At 35.2% G+C, this 23,906-nt stretch overlaps 1 protein-coding gene across 10 annotated transcripts in view; it reads right to left on the reverse strand.

Moving 5' to 3' along the window:
- The window catches only part of WDR17 (WD repeat domain 17), a 65,828-nt gene extending 42,208 nt beyond the window's left edge, over positions 1–23,620 (reverse strand). For 8 of the 10 annotated variants that reach the window (XM_064477592.1, XM_031440350.2, XM_064477591.1 and 5 more), the window contains exons 1-8: positions 23,369–23,620; positions 16,887–17,015; positions 12,068–12,251; positions 8,168–8,398; positions 5,092–5,343; positions 4,283–4,405; positions 1,714–1,898; positions 169–337 (exon numbers count right to left, since the gene is read on the reverse strand). In XM_064477592.1, the coding sequence (XP_064333662.1) occupies positions 169–337; positions 1,714–1,898; positions 4,283–4,405; positions 5,092–5,343; positions 8,168–8,398; positions 12,068–12,251; positions 16,887–17,015; positions 23,369–23,434 (1,339 nt within the window). In that variant the 5' untranslated portion in view covers positions 23,435–23,620. Of the gene's footprint in view, positions 1–168; positions 338–1,713; positions 1,899–4,282; positions 4,406–5,091; positions 5,344–8,167; positions 8,399–12,067; positions 12,252–16,886; positions 17,016–21,009; positions 21,469–23,368 lie in introns of those variants that run through there. The other 2 variants (XM_064477590.1, XM_064477593.1) reach the window with 2 other exon arrangements.
- Between the last annotated feature and the right edge of the window lie 286 nt (positions 23,621–23,906).

The raw sequence follows: 23,906 nt of genomic DNA on the forward strand, positions 1-23,906 counted from the left end.
CCTTGCAGGCAGTCTCTTGTAAAACCCCACAAAAACCGCACCAACAAATACGCTGGTGCCAATTTGCTTCCGCAATCATTTGGAGCAAGATGGTACTGAGAGGAAGAAGACAGTTCAAATGAGAATACAATTTCACTGTAGTCCTGGTTTTAATCAAATGCTTCTTACCTGGAGCCCATGAGAGGGAATAAATGACCCCTTCATTACCAGGGGAAGTGTGCACGGCCGTCAGTGTGTTGATATCCCAGACTTTTATGGTGCCATCAAACGAAGCTGTGGCTAAAAGATTGGGATCATCAGGTTTGAATTTGCAGTCAAAGATGGTTTCCACGTGACCCTGGGAACGCAGAGGAAAATGTCACAACTACTGAGGAGAGTTCACATTATCAGTAAGCAGGCAGTAACGTGTGATCAAGTTGACACATGTAATACGGTTTTCCAAACATTAGTGCCAAAATATGTAGGCAAGCAAACACACACAACTGGATTTACCACTGTGGTTGTTCTCTGTGCTGTTATTACTGTGATATTTTGCACAGACCTAGATTTTATTCAACCATAGTTCCTCAAATCAGCAACATTTTAAATAACAAAGATGTTCAAAAGTCTCATTTTCAACCTCAATATAATATCTTTTCTGACTATCATACACAGGATACTATGCTAGAAATTTATAAAGCAATTAACCATTAACAATTATGATGTCATTACGGTAGTATAATAAAAGACCAAGATAAAACTGAAACTAAAGTTTCTTTAATGCAAATATTCCTTTTTTTATACCAATGATGAACTCCAAAAGAGCTTTACAATTTTGGCAGAAACAAGAAGAATCCAGCGTGTCCTCAATTTTTAATGAAACTTGTTCCAAAATTTTCTAGCAAATTTATTCTTTGGAACTCAGAATATTTGTTCCTGTTATATGGTGATTTGGATCCCAAACATCCCCAAAGACTCTGAAGTGGTATATATACAGATATATGTAAACATACACTTGTAAAGTAGAGCTTAACTACTATGCACTTAAAGGAAAATCTATTAAGAATCTAAGGTAAGTAACCAGAGTTACAATCTGCCTTCTCCCAAACGTCCGGCGTGGGAACTGAAACTCCTCCTCCAAGCAGCAGAAATCATGACACGCTGGGGCTGGGGACAGAACTGCAGCATCGGGCTTCTGTTCCCCAACCACTCAAGTAAAGGCACAGAGGGAGCCCTTTAATCTCGACACATTTCCATTAATACCAGAATCCACCTCCCTTAGAAAACTGCAGACATGCTGCTAGTCTTATTTATTTATTTATTTATTTTTGGTGAAAGAGAAAGGAGAGAAAAATACCAAGGGCTAGAAGAGGAAAGAAAGGTTGGCATAGTCTCGGGTTCACTGGGCTGGTTGTTATAGGTCATTTCCAATGTTAAGAACTTGTGAAAAGGGAACCCTCCTACACTGTGGGTGGGAATGCAGTTTGGTGCAGCCACTGTGGAGAACAGACATTAATATTTAAAGAAGTTCAATGTTCATATTTTAAATAATTTTAATATTTTTGCCATCATTCTAAACACTTTTCTAAAATGTTTCAGCCAACCAAGATAAAGTCCTCATATATGATTCTGTATAAAAGTAATCTTAGAACAATATTAACACATAAGTAAAAGTAAGCGTCATTTTACACACAAAGTAAATGTATATAGAAGAAGGGACAATCACAGACATACCAGGTCCCTAAGAAAATCCCATTTCTTGGCTCCCATGTTATAAAGTCCAACTCCACCATCCAAGAAACAGCATACTGCATGACCAGGGGGAAGAGAAAACGCTTGATTCTGGGTCAGGGTTGGGGGTGGGACTGCTTCACTCGTTGAGGATGTATAATGATTTTTGGTAGGGGACTGGATTGAAACTAAAAAAGAGGGAAAAATAAACAAGTAAACATTTATGCCAATAGCTTCCCATATGCTGGAATGAAACCATAGGACCTGATTTATAAAGATGCTCCTTTGTTTTCTTTTAACCAGAATTTTTATCAGTAAATGTAGGGGATGATCAGGTGTTCTGCAACAGGAGTACTTCTGCCGTATACAAAATGAGAAGTGCAGGTGGAGCAAAATGAATGAAAATGAGTGTGTGAGGAATCACAATATGTGGTGACCACCTGGTTTCTTATTGCCCCATCAATTAAAGCACAGCACAGTTATTTCTGAATCAGAATTTACTTTCAAAACACTGATGGAACAGCTTACTTCCTCCTCTACAAGCACAAACACACATGGATGTGAACTAGTTTCTTTTAAAACTGGTAACTCTCTTTCACTAATTTCCATTCCAATGAAAAGTAATTATTTCTGAGATTATTTATCATTCTCTTTAATTTAGCATCAAACTGTCTGACATATGTTTGCATCTTAATTTTTCTTTCTTCTTCCTCAGGCTTTACTGTTCATAGACTTCCACTTCCCCAACTTTCAATTACATAGATATCCCCTTGTTTAGTTATTTTCTGCATATTCTTTATTTCATATTTTGTCTTCTTTCAAAAAGCTTTTCCTTAGAATATGAATATACTCTTGCAAATATGATTCAAAATAATGATACTGCTGTAAATTACCAGACCAACTATATTAATTACATACTGGAATATAGATACATATTGCCCAGTATATTCTCTTTTTGATTCAAATACAATAAATTCTTCCTATTGCATTCATTTGTATAATATTCATTTCTCAGAATCTGAGAATGACAGGAAGTCCAAACTAGAATGAATTACTGACAACAAAAGAAATATTTGTTTGGTTCAATGAAATTCTGTTGAAAGTTTGGTTAAAATTAGTATGATCCATGATTGGTTTTTCTAATATTTTAATTTCTTGATATCATGGGTGGTTTGGGCACGTTTTTGTACCTATCTAACTATATTCATCTTATTTTAGAATTTGGTGAGTATGTCTACATTTGTTTTTCATTTTCACTTAAGTTTTCTTACTCCACACTCCCTTGTTACATTAAAAAATTGGGGGTAAAAACTATTTAACAGTCGGTATAGGTAGGAATGCCTCAAAAATGACAAGATTGCTATGTGCTTCTTTATATTTTCTGAGTTTTCTCTAACGGGCATGGACTATTACTGCAGTAAGAAAAAAATTAGGAAGAAGAGAATCTGTAATACTTCAGTCATCCCATGAGATGGATGTTCACAGCTACTAAACAAAGAAACAAATAACTCCAAAAACGCAGGGTGTATAAACAACATGCCGGCCTCCAGCATGGGACTCCTCCAGTCAGAATGTTTCCAGACCCTCCAGTTTCCAGGGTGTATACGCATCAGGGCTCCACAGAAAAGCTTAAACTTGTGAAAAGGCTGGAGATTCAAAGACAGATTTTCTACTACTTGTCTTGCCCACAAAATTAGATACTAAATTTGCTGACCAAAATAACACGATTTTGAACAGCCCTCGCTAAATATTCAGGATATGATAGACAGCAGAGAGTAAGGAGGAATCAACAACTGTTCAATCACTAAACTCCTTTCCCCGTGTGTTTTTACAATGCACACAGAAGTGAAAAACACCGCCAACCATGCAGAGCAACCATGGCTGACTTCACAGGAAGTCAATTTCTTTTCCCTCTATGGAAGAAAAATTCCATTTCTAAACCTCCCCCCAAATTCCAGATTTTTCTTTTATACCTTAAATGTATTTGATTATTTTTTCTTAATTACAGAAGAAATAAAAAGTAATTAGAATAAAATACAAAAATAAATGAAGAAGATACAGAACATCTATAATACTAACTACTAGTCAAGTGACAAACATGGAATAAATACATTCAAACATGGAATATATATTCTAGATCCTCTATTTCCAAAATTTAGGTTATTTCAACTTTGTTATAAATCATACAGATTATAAAAGAGAGCCACCTTTGAAACATGAAGTCTCCTAGTTCAGACCAATTCTATTTAATCCCACTACTCTTGATATTTCTTATTTTCACCAATATCATTGTTTCATTTTCCTCATGTAGATAATTTGAGATTATCTTAATATCCTCATTTAATAGCAATTAAAAATGTAACTCTGCTCTAAATATTTTTAATTTAGCAATATTAGACATTGTGCGGCTTTGATGGTAACTTCAGCTCACATATTATCAAAAGCTATTTTTAAAAATTTGTTTTTCAGTAGCACACAGTATTTTCTATGTTTATATCATTATATCAGTCATTTTATTTGGTAGCAGCAAATATGATATTTTTAAATGTTAAATTCTGATGTTTTTACTTACATTTTTTCCTTGGAGGAGAATTAAGTACATGTAGGCAGTGAAATCCCGTTTTCTTTAATTTAAAATTATCAACAGGTGTTGTTCTTGAAACATTCCAAATGCGCAAAACACCCACTTGAGAATCTAGTCAGATCAAGCAAAAAAGCATTATATTAACAAATTTTATTTGAAACCTAAATTGCCTAGATATAAAAGTCATAACAACTAGGGGTTGTCAAGAGGGGATGATGGAGAGGGACTGGGTACAGAATTTATTAGGGAGATGATGAAATGTTCTGGAATTAAATAGTGAAAATGGTCATACAATGCCATGAATATAAAAACCACTAAACTGTACACGTTAAAACGGTGAGTTTTATGGTATGTGAATTTCACCTCAATAGTATTAATAATCGATATATACAGAATGCCCAGGTCTGTCATTAATTATATTCTAGCCACTACTTTTACTGTCATCCTGCCTCAGCTGAAATCGAACTTTGCCTTCTGTGTGCCCACAAACACGGACAAGCACACCGGTGTGTACATATACAACAGATTACAGTTTACTACCAGAAACCTGGAAAACCGGGCCTTGATTTCATTTTTGTCAGTCATTGTGTTAATGACACACTGTATAAATAAAATTATAAATAAAAGTAAAATAAAAAGTATAAATAAAAGTAAACTAGAGATTTACTATAATAAATGATAATATTTGAGATATTGGTAAGTTTTACACAAAATCAACCAATAAAAGAGTACAATTTCCTTGACTCCATTAAAGACTATACATACACTGAAAACTCTGGGGAAGAGGGTAGACTTACCTCCAGTTATGAACATCCCAGGAGCACTGGGGACCCAGGCCAAGCATTGCACTGAAGCTGCCGCACTGGGAAAATTAAATGTTGTTATGCAGCAAAGGGATTCCGAATCGACGAGGCGAATCCCATAATGCAGATTGGCCACAAGGAGATACTCAGTGGACAGCGGGTCCCACTCCAGGGCGGTCACCGGGTCCTCCTCCTCTGTCCCTTCAAGAGATTCAGGTCTCAGAACATGTTTATGGCTTTTGTTACCTATTAAAACATAAAGAACATGATTTTAAACAAAATTTCGAAAAAGAAGATTAATAGCTGAGATCACGTGCATTTTCTCCTGGGTCTACCCCTGATCCCTGAGAGTTCTGAGAATACAAATCCGGCATTTTGACGCTGAAGTCGGAACTGACAGGTGAAGGCAGGGAGGGCAACCAGAGTTTGTCCTAATGACGGAAGTCAGGCTGAACGCCTTGCTCTGGAGATCCCTAGGACCCTGCATGTTTTTGTTACTGGAGAGCTGCAAGAAAAAGACAGAAAAATAACACACATGATGTTGACAACAACAATCTTACTGAGTCACAGCGGCGTGGGATAAGGACAGTGCTTCTCGGAGGGAAGAACCTCGTGTTCTAATTAAACGTACAGACTTTGGAGCAAAGCCGGATCCCACCCCTTATAAGCATGTGTTCTTGGACAAGGTGTTTAATCCCTGTGTGCTCAGTATTTTTACAGTGGAGAACATACCAATGCCTCCTTCATGGAGTTTTCAAAAAGATTAAACGAGTTAGTTGTTCAACGCTCTTAGAACAGCGGGCTTCCCAGAACGAGCACAGCGGTATTTACTGCCCCCCCCCCATTCATCCTACCACTTGTCATGACCATGACTCACTCCTGACCACCAGCACGAAGTGGCACCAGAAAAAGAGGGAGATAAAACAAGTGGGATTAAATGAAGAGACAGATTACCAAATAATCCTCTTGTTCTTCCAAATTATATACACACTGTCAATATGGAAAAAAAGGCTCTTGCCTCCACGGGGACTCCAACTGAACAGTATACTCTCATTCTCAAAGGAGAGGCAGTGAAACAAGTAAGTTTAGAGACTACAACCTTAACAGAAGTACCAATTATTCCTAAGTAGTGTGAACTTTAAAAGAAGTGTTTATTTAAAAAATTACACAATTGAAAGATACCACAGCTCTTTCTGCGATGTCATCATTACATATTGTTTTTCAATATATCCAAAATATAACAGCAGAAAAAAAATAGATTTCCTTGAATACATAAAGTATTTGTAAAGTTAACTGAAAATCTTATACTTTCTGGCTTGAGGATAATTCGTTAACTCACTACATTTAGAATGTAGTGTCAAAATTTAAAAGTAGTGTTTCCTTCATGCCCCATTAGCTCTTGTACATGCAAAAGGAAAATGCGTAGCAGGATTACGCTAATGTTTGGTGCATATTAATTACTAAAAGTCCCATAGAATTGTGAAGTCAAGAAGTCTGTATTGGGCTGTAATGTGTTGAATTTTGTCCCCAAAAGATGCTGAAGGCTTAGCCCCCAGTATCTGTGATGTGACTTTATTTGGAAATAGGGTATCTACAGATGACTGAGTTAAGGTGAGGCCATTGGAGTGGACCCTACGCCACTAGGACTGTGTCCTTATAAGAAGGGGAAATTTGGACACAGACACACGGGTACGGGGGAACGCCATGGGAAGACTGGGGCTATGCTGCCACAAGCTAAGGAACCACCGGAAGCTAAGAGAGAGGGCAGACCCTTCCCTAGTGCCCTCAGGGGGCCTTGCCGACACCTTAACTTTGTATTTCTGGCCTCTAGAATTGCGAGACAATAAAGATCCTAAGATGTTCACCAGATCACAAACAGAGCGAGTCTGCGAATTATGTCGCTTAACTGTGAGCCTTAGTGACCAGCTATAACCAGAACCTGCTCCCAGTGCAGAGGACAGAAAAGACTAGGTTGAGGTATCTGAGACAACAAATCCAAATGAAGTGAAAAACAATCAGTGATCCCTCCTCATTCTGCTCTGAAACAGATGAAACTGTCCCCGTGTTAAATGAGGACAACCAGGAGGGACAAGAAGACATGCGGGAAGAGCACAGAGGGGAGGTGGTAAAGAACTATATGCACGTTTACTCTTATGTTTCTTAAAAGGTAAATAAGAGACCTTTTAAAATGTATTTAAAATAAAATGGTCCTACGTTATCAATAATTTATATATTCTTTATTTCTTAACTTTAGAAAGGTCATTCCCTAAGGAAAGGAAAGATTTATTTGGATGTTCACAATGTCTTTTGTTCAATTTCAATTTCTTCTTTCTTCTATTGATTTCAGATAAATTGAATGTAATGCGTCTTGTGAAAGAAGTTGTCCTAGTCCTGCAAAAGCACTTTCGTCCCTCTTTCTGGTCAACCAGGAGTCACATCCATCAGTGGAGATGCCAGACGGCTAAATGCACTCTTTTCAGATGTCAGTGGTACTCATGAGTAGAGAACTGCTCAGATAATTTTTCAATACTTTTCTATACATTTTATTACTGTTTCAATTTAAAAAATAAACATTAACTGCTCAGACCTTTCTATTAAACCAGATTAATTAACTAACAAGGCTATAAAGAGCTACTGTTCCTTTTTATCCCAGCTTCAAACTCTTCGCTAAGGAGTTGTGGCATCAGAGTGATATTTTACAAGCAGGTGGGAAAATATTTTTGAGTAGTTTTAGTAAGTCATCATATAATCCAGCTGTAGGTCCTTTTTCATTCAGGTCGTTTTCTTAGCAAATGTGCAGAAATAAAGAAAAGACTTTAAAAAGTAAAAATAAGGGACAAATGACTGGGGTTAACTCAAAGTAAAATCTGCACAGCCGAGTTACATGTACTACAATGCCTTAGAAATAAAATTTACTTCAAATGGTTATTTGAAATTGGCACAGTGCTGGATAATATTTGCACAACTATTATTTCAAAAATAAAATACTATTAACTTTTATGTTGTATATAAGAAATTATATATGCTGAGAAAAATAAAATGTAAGAGACCTAACTAATAAAATTCTTACCTGGTTGAAAAATTGATAGACTTCCATCAATATGGCCAAAGACAACTTTGCCCTTTTTCCGGGTGTGCCATCGGAATATACAGATATCAGACAGGAAACTGTGAGCGTCTCTGTGTACGGTCACCCCACTGTCTGGTCCCGAGATGGTCCAGATGAAGAGCGGGCCTCTGTCGGAGGCAAATGCCACAGCATCGTCTGCGTTCCAGCACCAGCTAAGGGAGGCAGGAGTCCCTGCAAGAAATCAAACACAGATACACGACAGAGAGACGTGGCATAAGATCGATTTGCATCCTTCGTGTCTAAAACAACTAAAATACAAGAATATGCTCATTATTAAGAGTAATGTCTTCTTACTGAGGAATTTTATTTATAAACTAACCCCAAAGACTACAGGGAACATATGGAGGACATTTCCATCATAAAAGGAAAAGTACCTAAAACCACTAATATGATCATATGCTTCACATACTCAAAAAAATTTACAGAGTTCTTTCTTTTAGAAAACTATATATTAAAGCAATAAATGATTACTGAGGTTCTGTGTGTAAGACCTGATTTAGGCATTGTAGGTATACAAGTTAGTATGGGATACAATGCCCACTTTAAAGGATCTTACATATAACTTGGGGAGATACGGATTAAATGTATGAAAAGTGAAACGCCACTGTGAGGATTTAATACCAATAAAACTAACGCTACCATCCATGCCTTATCAGGAGCTTAGATTTAAATCTCAGCTTTGCCTCAGATAGACTAAACAAGTCACTTTACCTCTCTAAACCTGTCTTCTCACCTATAAAACGGACATTAAAAACAGCTGACCACGGTTTCACATAAATGTGAAGGCAAGAAAACATAATAGTGCACATAAAATCCTTTTTAAAATATAGGACAAAATACAAACGTTAATTGTTAATTTCCCCATTATTACTGTGATCAAATAAATAATATGTAAAGTAAGCGTTATGGCAAATTTACAACTCGGGAGGGGAGTTACGGCTCTCCCCACGGAGACGAGCATTGATCAGCTGCGTCAGAATCATCAACCTGAGTACGCGTATCAGGACCCGTGCAGTTAGGGCCCAGGAATCTATTTTTAACAAGGTTCTCCAGATGATCTTTATGTGTTAGAAGGGTTTGAGTCTGTTGGGCTACTGTCCTGGGAAGAAACTGGGTTTGAATTACACCTTGAAGGAGCAGTAGAGTTTAAACATATGGGATGATCAGTATTTCGCAGGAAGAGGAAATGCTATGAACAAAGACACAGAGTTGAATGTTGTTCATTGACAGTACATTCAATTTGTGTCAAAAGTCTACCATGTGCCAAAAGGCAGAAACTGGAAGCCTAATGCGTATTTCAGGGCCTGATGTACAACGGGAATTCCATAAACATCCATTGAATGAATGAATGAATGAATATACGAATAAAAAATGAAAATAAAAAGCTGGTTGGTTTTAGGATACATGAATAGAAGTAGGATGTCCTGAGTAATGGAAAAGACACGCTGTGTGGGTCAAGCCACCACAGCACACTTGAAGACAGCCACCAGGATGCTGGCTAGGACGTGTGTTTCTGGAAAGGCAGCAAGGAAGAGAAGGAACCAAAACAACGTTAGGTAACAGCAGACAACACTTCTGCAGTGGCTTGGCCCATGCAAGCACTTCTAGGAACTCTGCAGTGTCAACTCATCTAATTCTCCCAGCAATATTCTGAGAAGGTAGGGAGTGTTATTATCCACTGTTAACGGTTCTTTTCGTTTTTCCCCTGGAAGGATATTATTAAGTGTGACATTTTTCAAGTTGGTGACAATTTTAACATTTTACATTTACAAACTAATATTCATTTTCTTTTAAACGACTTTTCATTATTAAGAAAAACATAATGAAGTAAAGAAATAGAGAGGCATTTTAAGTTCAACTGCTGGATGTGGAAGTTCTAATATTTATTTTTCTAGAAGTTGACAATGCAAACTTCTACTTTGCTTCACCTGGATACTGAAAAGAAAAAATGGAGTCTAATCCATTTCAAAGGGGATTATTTGAAATGAAAATGACCAAAAACATTCATAATATTTTCTTGCAAATAAAACATAAAAAAATAAGGTATCTGAAAACAGCATGAGGAATTTATTGCCTTTGAAAATTTTCAGAAAAGGGGGAAATATGTAAAATTGATCAAAACTGCTACTAAAATTATTTAATCATTCTATAAGTGTTAATGAAAATGTCTTATTTAATTGTATAGTTGGTGGCAAAGGAAGTAATGAACAAAAATCTCTTCCACCATGAATGGAGGTAACACGGTGTTGAATGACAGATTTGCAGATAAACTAGGTAACAATATGCTGTCCAATCTGCACTTGTGCATAACATTTATAAAATGCTATTTTGCAGCTTAGTCTAGTATAGATTTTGTGTGACAACACTGTTAGAACAGTGACAATGTGCAACATCTTCAGTTTATGTCACATAAAATACGGAGAGAATCTTGAGTATTTAGTGTGTTACTTAAAATTAATCTCACACAAAGCTGGATTTATAGTATTGGGGAAATGCACTGTTGATCAATATACACAATACTGGAAAAACTTGTAGGATTTGTGATTGGCTGAGAAATGGATATGACCAGAAAAACCTGAAATCTTGTTCGAGGCTATCAATCACTGTTTATACCCCTCAAAGCTTTGGACCAAAGGTGATTTGGCTTTTTCTCATTGAAGTATTGATAATCTTAAGGAAAACTGTTACTTATGTTAACAGAAGCTCACTGAATAGCTGACTTTTAAAAAGATCTTGCTCAGAGATTGAAGCAAACTACTTACTGTCTAATACTGAAGTTCACTGGTTGTTGCAATTGAAAATAATAAGCAGGGTATGTGAACTTGGAAGGAGACTCACATTTTCCTAGCTGAAAAAATATCTGGCAAATATTTTTTAAGATGAAAGTTTATGTAACAAAATTGGTACACGTTACTGGCATTTTCAGCATTTCTAATGACCTAAGTTTGAAAAGACAAGGAAAAAGCTATGCTGGATCTCTGTTAAATATATCCAAAGGTTCCAAAAGGCATTATTATTATCATCTGGGAGGCAAGATTTAAATATAGTTGCCTATGAATTCTCAATATTGTGGCCATATACTGAAAAGAATATTATAAAGAAACTGAACAAAGTAAAGTTAGAGACATTGTCACATCTCAGTTCTTTATCTCAAAGTTAAAATCAGTATTTTTTAAAGAAAAGGCTGAATATGGAAAATACATCCAGCAATTGCTTTCAAAACCATTATCAATAATTGAGCTACACTTGGTGCTCAAAAAGAGGCTGAATTATTGTGACATTTATCACAGAAAAATGACTACTTAACTTCATCGTTATTATGGGATAAGATGCCAGGTAGGAAAAAACGTACTGATATTATTCAATTCATGAAGATCTATTTGCATGAACTAGAACTTTCTACTTTGACCTAAAAATATAGGAAAGAAACCAACTCAGTAGGACAGTGACCATATGCATAATATTGTCCTTGTATGTATTCCAATTGGAATAGAGACAAGGCCAAGTGCCCCGCTGAGAAAACTGTATCTAATGATTAGTTTTTTATTTCTTTTGGAACTTTTATGTTATATTTAAATATTAATGAAATTATTTGATGTCGACTATGGTTTTTAACTGAGCAGTGTACTAAGCCTAATTATTTCATGAAATTTTGTTTCGGTTTGGACACATGGACACACACAATAATGAGTCATGATGTGAAGTGTGTTTCTTACATAGATTACCCTCAGAGAGTTTGAAAAACACTACTTTAAAACCTGAGCTAACTGAAATAAAATATTTTGCTTATTGAAGTAAGAATATTTCATCCAATAAAATAAATCCCAGTTACAGATATACCTTTTGTGTTGTCGAGTTTAGCAACGACTTTTTGTTCAGCAACATTCCAAATGATCACTAAATTATCGGTACTGCCACTTGCAAACAGATCAGGGTTGTGTGGACACCAAGAGATAGCTGTGATTGTTTTTTTATGTTCAGACATAATTGAGTGAAGTTTGAATTCATTGTAACGGTGATCCAACTAAAAAAATATATAAACAAAACACATCAGTGCTTCTTTCTAGGTAACACTTTCCATTAACAATCGCATTATTTTTGAAAAGCTACATACATGAGAATTAGTCAACCTGAGCACAAGACATGGACACAATTCAAGCCGTGATCTGATTTCAGGTGAATTCAAGTGCATTCAATCAGCTGAAAGAAACCCTTTTTTCAAAAACCAAGAGAGAACTGAAATTAAACATATCAATTGTAAAAACAAATAAAAATAAATATGGTATATTTAAATGTGCATAATAACTCAGATTTATTATATTTTCCATAGCTCTATCTATTTATGAGGGAAAAATACTTGTGTCTCGAAATGTTCTTTTCTGCAATTTTTCATCTACATTTGCATTTAAAAAATTAGGTCAGATAAGCCAACTGCTAATTACGACTTTATTAAGATGTCCAAAGTTTGCAGAACAACGGTATCATTGGACCTGTTTTATGTTCTTGCTTTTTGGAAGGAGAATTATGTTGTGTTTTTATATGTAAGTGGACCAAAGGAACAGCCTAATTTTCCTATCTCCTTTGTAAATGTGCCTTTAGTAGGTGGGTCAATTAATTTATCATCTTTAACATGTTTGGGATTATACTATATATGTCATTTTATTGAATCTGGTTTTTCCCTTTAACATATAATGAATCCTTCTCAGTGTTATCGAAGAGTTTTCAAATCATTACTATATTAACTGTTTATTATACCAACCTTTCTTGGACCGTATACTCGCAGTAAAATCCTAACAACGAACAAGCCTTCAATGCCCAAGATCATGAAGCTCTGCTTTCCGGTCTCATCTGGTACCATATTCTTCCCTGTTCACTCCGACCTTCTTGTTTCTCTAATTCGGCAAAATCACTCCTGCTTTGGGGCCCAGGCTTGCTGCCCACTTGGCCTGGAATGCTCTCCCCACTGATCTGCTCATGGTTATTCATTTTCCTGTTCAGTCTCAGTTCAAAAACACCTCTTCCCAGAACCTGTCCCATGACTCTATCTTTTTTAAATTGAGATATAATTGACATACAACATTCTATTAGTTTCAGGTGTACAACATACTAATTCAATACTTGTATATATTGCAAAATGATCACTATGACCAGTCTAGTTAACACCCAGCACCACATGCAGTTACAAATTATTTTCTGTGATGAGTACTTTTAAAATCAAATTTCTTAGCAACTTTCAAATATGCAAGAGAGTGTCATTAATTAATAGTCACCACTCTGTACGTTACACCCTATGATTTGTTTTGTAACTGGAAGTCTGGACCTTATGACCACCTTCATCAACGTTGCCTATCCCCAACCCTCCATACCTGTTCTCTGCATCTATAACCTTGGTGCTTTGTTTTGTTTTTTAGATTCCACGTAAGAGTGAGATCATTTGGTATTTGTTTGTCTCTGTCTGATTTATTTCACTCAGTATAATGTCCTCAAGGTCCTTCCATGTTGTCGCAAATGGCAACATATCCCTCTTTTTTATGACCAAATAATAGCCCATTATATACATGTACCACATCTTCTTTATCCACTCATCCACGGATGAACATTTTGGTTGTTTCTGTATCTTGGCTATTGTAAATAATGCTTTAGTGAACAGGGAGGTGCATGTTATTGTTTTTTGAGTTATCGTTTTGGTTTTCTTTAGATAAATACCTCAGAAGTGGAACTGCTGGATTATGTGGTAGTTCTATTTTTTTTATTTTTTGAGAAACCTTCATACTGTTTTCAACAGTAGCTGCATCAATTTACATTCCCACAAACAGTACACAAAGGGTCCTTTTTCTCCATACCCTCAACAACACTTGTCATTCTTTGTTTGTCTTTGCAGTACAGCCATTCTAATAGGTGTGAGGTGAACTTTAAATTGGGCTATTTAAATATCCAAATGCATTTTCTGTGCATTTAGGAATAAATAGATTTGTAAGTATTCAGTGATTTAAGTTATCTTTGGCAGATACTGTGAATGTGTCTAATGTACCCAGTAGAAAAAACTGCTATGTAACTCAGAAATTCAGTGGAAGACTGAACACAGTGAATGCCTGAAGAAGCCACATTGCACATCAGCAATCTTCACTGACTTTACTATAAAATTATCCATATAAGACTTTAAGCACAAAATAGAATATTGAACTACTTGCAGGGATTAACCCATTAATATATTCCTATTATATTTTCAATTCAGTATTATGAGACTGTAGTGCTACATTGAGTTGGACCATAAATTACTCTACTTTTAGAGTATTTAATACAATATATTAGTGCTTATAATTCAATGGTTAAAGAAAAATGCTAATTGCATTTACAAGTGTCATTTACTAGTTCAGAAAAACCTAAAAGTGCATCAGTGTCATCATACAGACTGTGACAGATTCTCAGATTTTGTGCATCACTGCTAGGTATTGTTTAATAAAAATTCCCTCTGAAAAGCATTATAATATTTTTTATTTATATAGTATAATTTTCAATGGACTTTATTTAGATGTTCACATTTAAAACAATACTTATTCATATAAGTTTAATTAATGTTAATGTAACTAATAATGTAATTTTTGATGCATATTTTGAAACAAGGTTTTACAGTGAACTCTGTAATGAACTATTACCTAAGTTTATTTGTATTAACTTCTAAATCAGGGTAATTTTTAGTTTGTTTCAGCCATTAATGACACACAAACTTTCTTCATAGGTTTTTTTATATTAAAACTTTTAGCTTTATCTTCCTAAATATTCAAGTCATAAAATGTCATCATAAAACTTAAGACACATGCAAACTTAAAAAAAAAGTTCTACCTTCATCTACTTGTTTACCTTACTGACTCCTTAGAGGAATGATAAGTCCTCTGTCCTGCCTGGTAAGTTCTCTTCTTTAGGAGGAAATAAAACGCAAGAAAATAGGGACCTAAAGCTAAGAGAGAAATTTTGTAGTAGGAATCAGGGCGTGAGAAGCTTAGCAATACGTGCAGATTGTAAGAAGGTGGAGAGGAAGACAGAGGAGACACCTAGCAGGCTTCTGCTACTGCCTTCTGTGGGGAAGCGAAAGTGAGAAAAACGTTCCGTTACACTGGAGCTGCATTTTCACTGCTGGAGGTTTCCTCAATCTTGAGAAATGGACTGCATGAATCTTATTCAATATTGTGGAAAATTAACTCATTTATAGATTAATTATCTTATTTTTTAAATTTTCAATAAACTACAACAGTATTAGTCATTAAAAGGAATTTTTACTCCAGGATAAAGCAATAATTTTCTACTCTTGACTGAAATGAGTTGGTGTTTAAATATTAAAAAAAAAAAATCATCAAAGAAACATTTAATAAGTGGCGAGTGAGTGCCAGAGAGTGTGCAGTAACTTGAGAATTCAAAGATGAGGAATACTTGTTCTGGTCAAGGAAGTATGCAGAGAGGCAGTCCATTTTTATAAGGTCCTTCTCTGAGAAGGAGGAAATATGGGAAAAAAGCTTATACAACTGAGCTGAGATTTGAAAGATGAGAAAATGTTCTCTGGACAGGCTATGTGGGAAAACTGAAAAAAATCAGTGAAGAAAGGCAAGATATAAGAGTCTGAGATTTTTTAAAAAGGCAATTCTCTTGGTCTGTCTGGAGCACAAGGTGAGAGGGAGACAGCGACAGAAAGACTGAAATGATGGCACACCACGAAGCGATCAGAAGCAACTGTACGTTTAAAATTTTAGATCTGTATGATAGATGACTGATGACACTGAAGGATAAATTACAGGGAGTCTAAACAGCGGCAGAGAATATGAAGAGACTATTACAGTAGTTTAGGTGAGAAGGACAGAAAGAAGACAGTACAAGACAGAAAGTACTAGAATCGCTCTGGCTACTTAGGGCACAGAACGTGAGCAGAAGGAGTCCCTGGTAACGCTCACAGCTGTCCTTTAGGTGAAAGGTTAGCTGTTGACACTGAAATACTGGCTTGGGTCTAAGAAAAACTGGACTTGGATTTAAGGTGCTTATGGAGTCTCCACATGAAAAAATTCAAAGGCCACATTGGCTGTACAGATTGAGAACTGATGCGAGCTGTCTGGATGGAGAAAGGACATGAAAAAAAGTACTTATAAAGGTTCTTATCCTAAGAATTTCTCAAAATACATATATACTATTTTTCATATAATGATCTCTAATGGACTAACCAATTCTTCAGCTGATAAGACAATTTTCTCATATCAAATGTTACTGAGCAAGGTTTAAAACAAATGAATAAATAAATTCCATTTATTTATATGAGAATATAGCTTAAAAGAATTAAAAACTACTCGCTCGCCATTCACAAAACAGGACCTTTTAATTCTTTAAGAAATTCTTTTTTCTCAATGGCACATAAAAGATTATTAAATCAATTAAGATATTGCTTATATAATTTAATACTGATACAAGCATTTTCTAAAAGCTTGACTTATCAAACCAATATAGTATAAACAGTAACAAAATATAACATAAATATAACAAAACATATATATAATATAACACCAGCAAAATTAGAGCATTAAGCTTTTCATGTCACAGGAATTTAAAAATTAGTGTTAATTAAATATTAATTTTATCTGATACAATTAAAAATCAAAACAAATCAGGACCCCTGTACCTGATAAACATAGATGGCCAGGGTAGCGCAGTATGCAAACCTGTCGCCACCGGCAGCACACACATCTCTGCTCCACGGCTGACATCCGGCAGCCAGCAGCCCCACCTGCCTCACCTGAGACATGTTCGCCTTGAAAAACAAGTTTAGAGGAATATCAGTCATTTCCAGTACTTAATACGCTTCCTCTTCATTGTTTTACATTTGTCTCCCGCAATCAAATCTTTATGCCCCCCCCCCCCCAAATTTTCTGCCAGGACTATGAATCTCAATGCTTTCAGAGAACAGGAGTTGAAATCACCAAATGGCAACAGACATCAAGGCAGGCCATTTAAATTAGGGAAGCAAGAGATTATGAAATGATACATGACAACTGACATTTGACCAGGGTTGGGAATTCTAGGAGTGACAGGGACCAGAATAAAATAGTGATTGCATGTCCTATCCAAAGGGTCTAGTACGGCTGGAGAGGCCCATCTCTTGTTGCCAGATTTATGGAACCTCCCAGAGAAATGGAAATATCCAGATTTTTATGTAAATGTACCAGTTTTTAAATACTAACAATTCATTCAAGGCAGTAAATTCAAATATAAAAAACTATGAGCCAATATTGGGAGGATGGGGACCTCTGTCTTAGACCTTCACCCTCTTCACATTAACTATATTCTCACAAAAAACGATCCGAGGTACACAAGGCAGGAACACAAAGTGGGTTAACAGTCTGCTCATTGTGAAGAGGGGGCAGAAGGAATCTGGAAACTGCTGAATACAAGTCGTCTGTGTGGCCAGGCAGAGAATTTCAGAGCAAACAAGCCCAGAATCAGTTACGTTATCTCTCGTTTATTTATAAAGCTACTTTCTTCTTTATATCTTTTCTACTTCATATTTCCAGCTCCTAAAAAGATCTTTTCTTTTTTCCTTTCTTTTCTTCTCCAACTCTTTCTATCTTCAGCCCATTAAATCCCCTTATCTGCATGGAACTAGCGATATATTTACAAAAAATCAACAGATAAATTGCCGTGAAATAATATATTGCAGTATTATTGGCATGATTAAAAAAAAAACAACTGTGCTCTCCACCTTTGAGTGCTTACAAGTAAAAATAAATGGCTACAAAAATCTGTTTTCTTCCTCCCCTAATGACATCTGTATTTTCTCAGGCACTAGCATTCTGGATAAATAAAAAAATACATATACTTTTTTCCAATTAATAATGTTACAACAATATTACTTTTCACTGAAAATATTCATTATTTTAACCACATGTGCATTAAATAGGCTTTTATAGTTTATCCTTGGGATGTGTGATTACTCTTAATAATGTCTGTATGTAAAAGTGCTTTCTGATTTATGTTTAAACACATTTTAAATTCATATTTGGAAAAAGAAATATAAGAAAAAGATATTTAAACAAACAGGTAAAACTGAGTCATTTAAAGAATTTTCACTTTCTGTTAACTTCCTCAATTTAAAAAAATTAATAAACTTTATTTTTAGAGTAGTTTTAGGTTTACAGCAAAACTGAGACACAGATTTTCCATTCACTCCTTGTCCCCCAACCCACACAACCTCTCACACTGTCAACAACCCCACAATGTCCCCAGAAGGCACATTTGTTATAATGATGAACCTACACTGACACACCATTATCACCCAAAGTCCACGGTTTACATTAGGGTTCACTCTTCGTGTTGTACATTCTGTGAGTTCTGACAAATGCACAATGACGTGTATAGTACCATGAAGAGTAGTTTCACTGCCCTAAAAATACTCTGTGCTCTGCCTGTTCATCCTTCTCTCCCTCCTCACTGCTGATAACCACTGATCTTTCTACTGTCTCCATAGTTTTGCCTTTTCCAGAATATAGTTGGAAATCATACAGTATGGAGTTTTTCCAGATTGGTTTCTTACAGTTAGTAATATGCATTCAATGCTCCTCCATGTCTTTCCATAGTTGGAAAGCTCATTTCTTTTTAGCACTGGATAATATTCCATTGTTTGGATGCATCATGCTTTATTTACCCATTCATCTATTAAAGGACATTTTTGTTGCTTGCAAGTTTTGGCCATTATGCATAAGGCCACTATCTGTGTGCCAGTTTTTCTCTGGACATAACTTTTCAATTCATTTAGGTAAACAGGAAAGCGTGCAAAAGGAGGAGTTGCTGGATGCTGGTAAGAGTATGAAACAAATCATCAAACTGTCTTTCAGAGTGTCTGCACCATTCCCATCAGCAGTGAATGAGAGTTCCTGTTGCTCTACATCTTCACCATCCATTGGTGTTGTCAGTGCTTCGGATGGGTCACTCTAATAGGTGTGCAGTATTATCTCATTGTTCTTTTAACTTACAATTCCCTAAAAATTTATGATGTTGGACACTTTTCCATAAGCTTATATGCCATCTGTCTTCTTCAGCTAGGTATCTTTTCAAGTCTTCTGTCCATTTTAAAAAAATTGGGTTGTTTGTCTTCTTGTTGAATTTTAAGAGTTCTCTGCATATTCTGGATAACAGCTATCAGATTGCTTTTGGCAAGTATTTTTCCCCAAGTCTGTGGTTTGTCTTCTTATTCTCTTGACATTTGTCTTTTACAGAGGAGGGTTTTTTTTTAAACTTAATACAGTTTATCTTATCAATTATTTATTCCATGGATCATGCCTTTGGTGTTGAATGTAATAACTCATGGTCAAACCCAAGGTCACCTAGGTTTTTATGTTTATCCTCCAGGAGTGTTATAGTTCTGTGTTTAACCTTTAGGTCTATAGTCCATTTGGAGTTAATTTTGTGAAGGGCGTAAGGTTTGGTCTAGTCTAGATTAATTTCTTTGCACATGGATGTCCAGTTGTCCTAGCACCACTTGTTGAAAAGACTGTCTGTTCTCTGTTGTATTGCCTTTGCTCCTGTGTTGATTATATTTGTGTGGGTATACTTCTGGGCTGTCTATTCTGTTCCATTGATCTGTTTGTCTGTTCTTTCATTCCTACGACACTGTCTTGATCACTACAGTTTTGTAGTTACAAGTCCTGAAGTTGTGTAGTGTCAGGCCGGCACTTTGTTGCTCTCCTCCAACACTGAGTTAGCTGCTTTGGGCCTTCTGCTTCTCCATGTTAACTTCAGAATCAGTCTGTCAATATCCATAAAGGAACTTCCTGTGATTTTGGTTGGGATGTTGTTGCATCTATAGATCAAGTTAGCAGTAACTGACATCTTGACATTATTGATTCTGTCTATCCCTGAATATGCAGTCTCTCTCCATTTATTTAGATCTTTGATATCTGTCATCTGAATTTTACGGTTTTCCTCATATTGATGTTGTACATATTTTGTTAGATTTAAACCTCAGTATTTTTTACTTTATCAATTTTTCTTGGTTTACTGCTTTTAGTTTCCAAATTCAGATAATATAAACATTTCAATATTGTCATACAATTTGGTATGCCCTGGTATGTTCCTAAGCAGCTTTTATAAATCTTATAGTCCATTTTTAAATTCAGAGTTGAATAATTTGACCAAACCAGCCATTAAAATAATGGGTAGAAACAAAACAAAATGGCAGCTTACTAAAAAAATCAGGATTTTGAATGAAATGTTAAAATGTCATGCATCATTAAACATATGAATACTATTGCATTTATAAATCTGAATTATGTATTTAAACTGCTAGTATTTGAAACTTCTAGATAATTTTTTAAACTATTATAAAAATATACAGATAAAACACTAAGCAGCCTTTATTAAATGGTATCTATAGTTGCCGAGGAGATAAAAAGAAGTGTCCAGAAGCTTTTGTGGTCTTTGCAGTCAGCATGAATGTTTACACAATTAGTGATTCTGCATTAGTGAAGATAGAAAATGTTCAACTGAAGGTGCATTTCAAAATATATGTTTATATTTTAAATATAAATCCTACAAAACATGTCATATTTATAGGTAAACAAATATACTTTAACTGTATGTGACAGGTGATATTACACACTTTTTATCTTTACTTAAGAATATGTTTCATTTTATTGTGAACCATTTAAGAATTCTCATTTCCATTCTAAAGATCTGTTGTTTCAAAAAAATTAAAAAGATTTGTTATTTCAGAAAACATCATCTTTTTGGCCCAGAAACAACATACACACCTTAAAGATGAAGTACTACACCCTGCAGTTCACTGAATGGTGCAGAATTACAAAGGATTCAGGAAGAAAGCCTGAGCACTGCGTCACATCACATGCAACCGACAGTGTCAGCAGCCCGGCAACTACAACCCTGCAGAGATATGATTTTAATTTTTTAAACTAAATTCTAGTTTTGGTCTCAATCTCATATTATATGAAATACACAAAACACAGTATAATTACAGTGAGGTGGTGTAAGTGTATGTACTGTAAAAAAGCAAGTGATAAAAGTGTGTTTGCATTAGATTTGTACAATGGTAAAGCTCACTTCCGAATATGCAAGATTATGATATGCCATAATCATGAAATTTAAATATAGCTAGAGTTACAGCACTGCCAAAAATAAAATTATAAAACCAAGTCAAAACAAGTTGATATATACATTATGTGTGTGGGTCTGTAAAAATACACACACATGACATTAATATTAATTATATCAAGGTATAAAGGCCAACTGAGTATCTAAAAACAAAACTTTAACTTGTATGTTATTTTTAAAACACTACACCTCTGAATTATAATTTTTCACTAAAAAATCCAACTTTTCTTTTCCTGTAACATCAAAAAACAACTTGAAAAATCTGCTATGCTGAATGCTGATTATACAGAGATATACAGACTTACATACGATCTGAAAAATTATAAGCTGGAATTTTAGAAGAAATGAAAGTCAATATTCATGTTTCAAACTCCATTTTTTTATAATAAGATCTTTCACTGTCATCTAAGTTTGTATAAGAACTGATCAAACTTGAGCCAGAAGAAGCTCAAACTCAGGAAGATGATTTGGTAGTTTTAGGGTTGAACTACATCTGTGTATGAGATCAGCTATTCTTTAATATGTCTCTGAACCAGGAATTCACTTATAAAGGCCAACAGCGTATTAAAGGGCAGACTGGGGTTATGGTGGAGGAAAAGATTTTGAATACTTATAATCTCCATAAGTTGTCCCCAAATCACTATAAAGGAACATGCAATTTCAGTAAAAAGTATTGTCTTTGAATCAGTCACTCCTTCCTCCCAAATCAGACTATCATCCATATCCCTTTCTGTAGAGAAATAAATAGACCACACTTGGAAAAAAAGCCTTCTGTTTGAACATCAGAAATACACAGTTATTACATTTAAACTGCACACTCACAATACAAACCCTTACAGTGCGTGCGTGCGTGTGTGTGTGCGCCCAGGGGACCCTGGAGTACTCCTGCTGTACTCGTAAGCTGAAATCCTTCCATCGTTGGTGGGTAAGGGTGGGACTCAGGATGGAAAGCTACCCACTAACTCTCAGCCTCTCTTCTGAAGAATGCTTTAGGATTCACAACATGAGCCTTATTCTCCAGAGTTAGGTATTTACTGACTCCAGAGATGTTTACCAGCTTGTTTCACCGCTGAAAAGAAAAATACTGCTGAGAATTTATAACTAAAAAGATAATTAAAAAGAAGTAAAATACTGAGAAAATATCTTTGATTGATGTGACCAGAATAGGTCCCTGAAGAAATAAGGAGGAAGAAAAATTCAGTGCTGCATGTTGTTAACAGTAATATGCCTTCAAACAGCAATGGGGGAAAGCTGGTAAAACTACGTAAAGATACTCTGGCTCTTTCGTTCCACTCATCAGTGGAAAGGAAAACCCTTAAGTTGCTTTCATTTAAATAATTAAGAAATCTTTCATTCAAAAGGTGAACATAATCAAAGAGAAATCCTTTTTTACTCTAAACTAAATCCATTTTGATAAGGTGCATTTAAAATGGCAGTTTTCTGCTATTGCGATAATAGATCAGGATAGCTATATTCAAAACACTATGCAGAAGTTGCCATAGTAACAATGCAAATCCCTTTGAAACATAATTAATTGCCTAAAAATTTATCAAATGGAACATGGCACTCTTCTTCAGAAAATTTTTTCATCTTCTTTTACAATATTATTATAATCATGGGATTATCATACAAATTTCTACCATTAAATGTTTTTCTCTATGTCAAATGACTTTCTTGAAATTATAGCTATTTTCATACATTAATCTCATTAGAAAGAACTGTTTTATCTTTAAAGCCTAAAGACAATCTGGAAACATTAAGAATTCATCTGGAACCCGGACAGCAAAAAACACCTTTTCTTTAATATATAGGTAGGACTATCCTTATACATTATCTTTTTACCTCTGCTTTTTAAATCTATCAAAATGTATCTTATTTATCCTTGGAATCTGGTAATGCAAAAATGTCCACAGTATAAATGGCACAGAAATATAGCTGCCATGAGAAACAATGCAGAAAAAAAGTCACAAAAATTATAATCACAACATAAATATATCTTACTCTTTGTAGTCCTTCATACCAATCATCTTGCTCAAACCAATGTGAAATGTAAGTCATCCAAGCCATAGGATGTTTCTACTTTAATCAAGGCAATTGGAAACCCGGCATCAGAATCGTCAGCACCTAAAGCAATAACAACGTGTTTCAACCAAGCAGCTTTACCGAACTCTGCCTTATGAAATGTTATTCAGTGAACTCTGCCTTATGAAATGTTATTCAGTACAAGAGGCCAGACGTGCACAAACATTACAGCTGAAACAGTTTTAATAATTTATAAACAACAGTATCTGTAAAAATAATGCTGAACCAGAAACCATAAGCCTATATTCAAATAAGAAATAAATCAAATAGTAATTCTGTTGTATAGTCCTGGAGAATGTTATGTCAAACATTTTAGTAGGCTTTCAGTTTTCATTCTAAAAACACATTCTAGATTTAACTTTTGCAAGAAATAGGCAAAGTATTTCTAAAAGTTACCAAATTAAAAATAGAAAGACCACAAAGCAACAAGAGGGAGAAAATTAGTCCTATATACAAC

The sequence above is a fragment of the Camelus dromedarius genome, chromosome 22, assembly GCF_036321535.1.
Source record: "Camelus dromedarius isolate mCamDro1 chromosome 22, mCamDro1.pat, whole genome shotgun sequence".
NCBI classification, from domain to species: Eukaryota; Metazoa; Chordata; class Mammalia; order Artiodactyla; family Camelidae; genus Camelus; species Camelus dromedarius.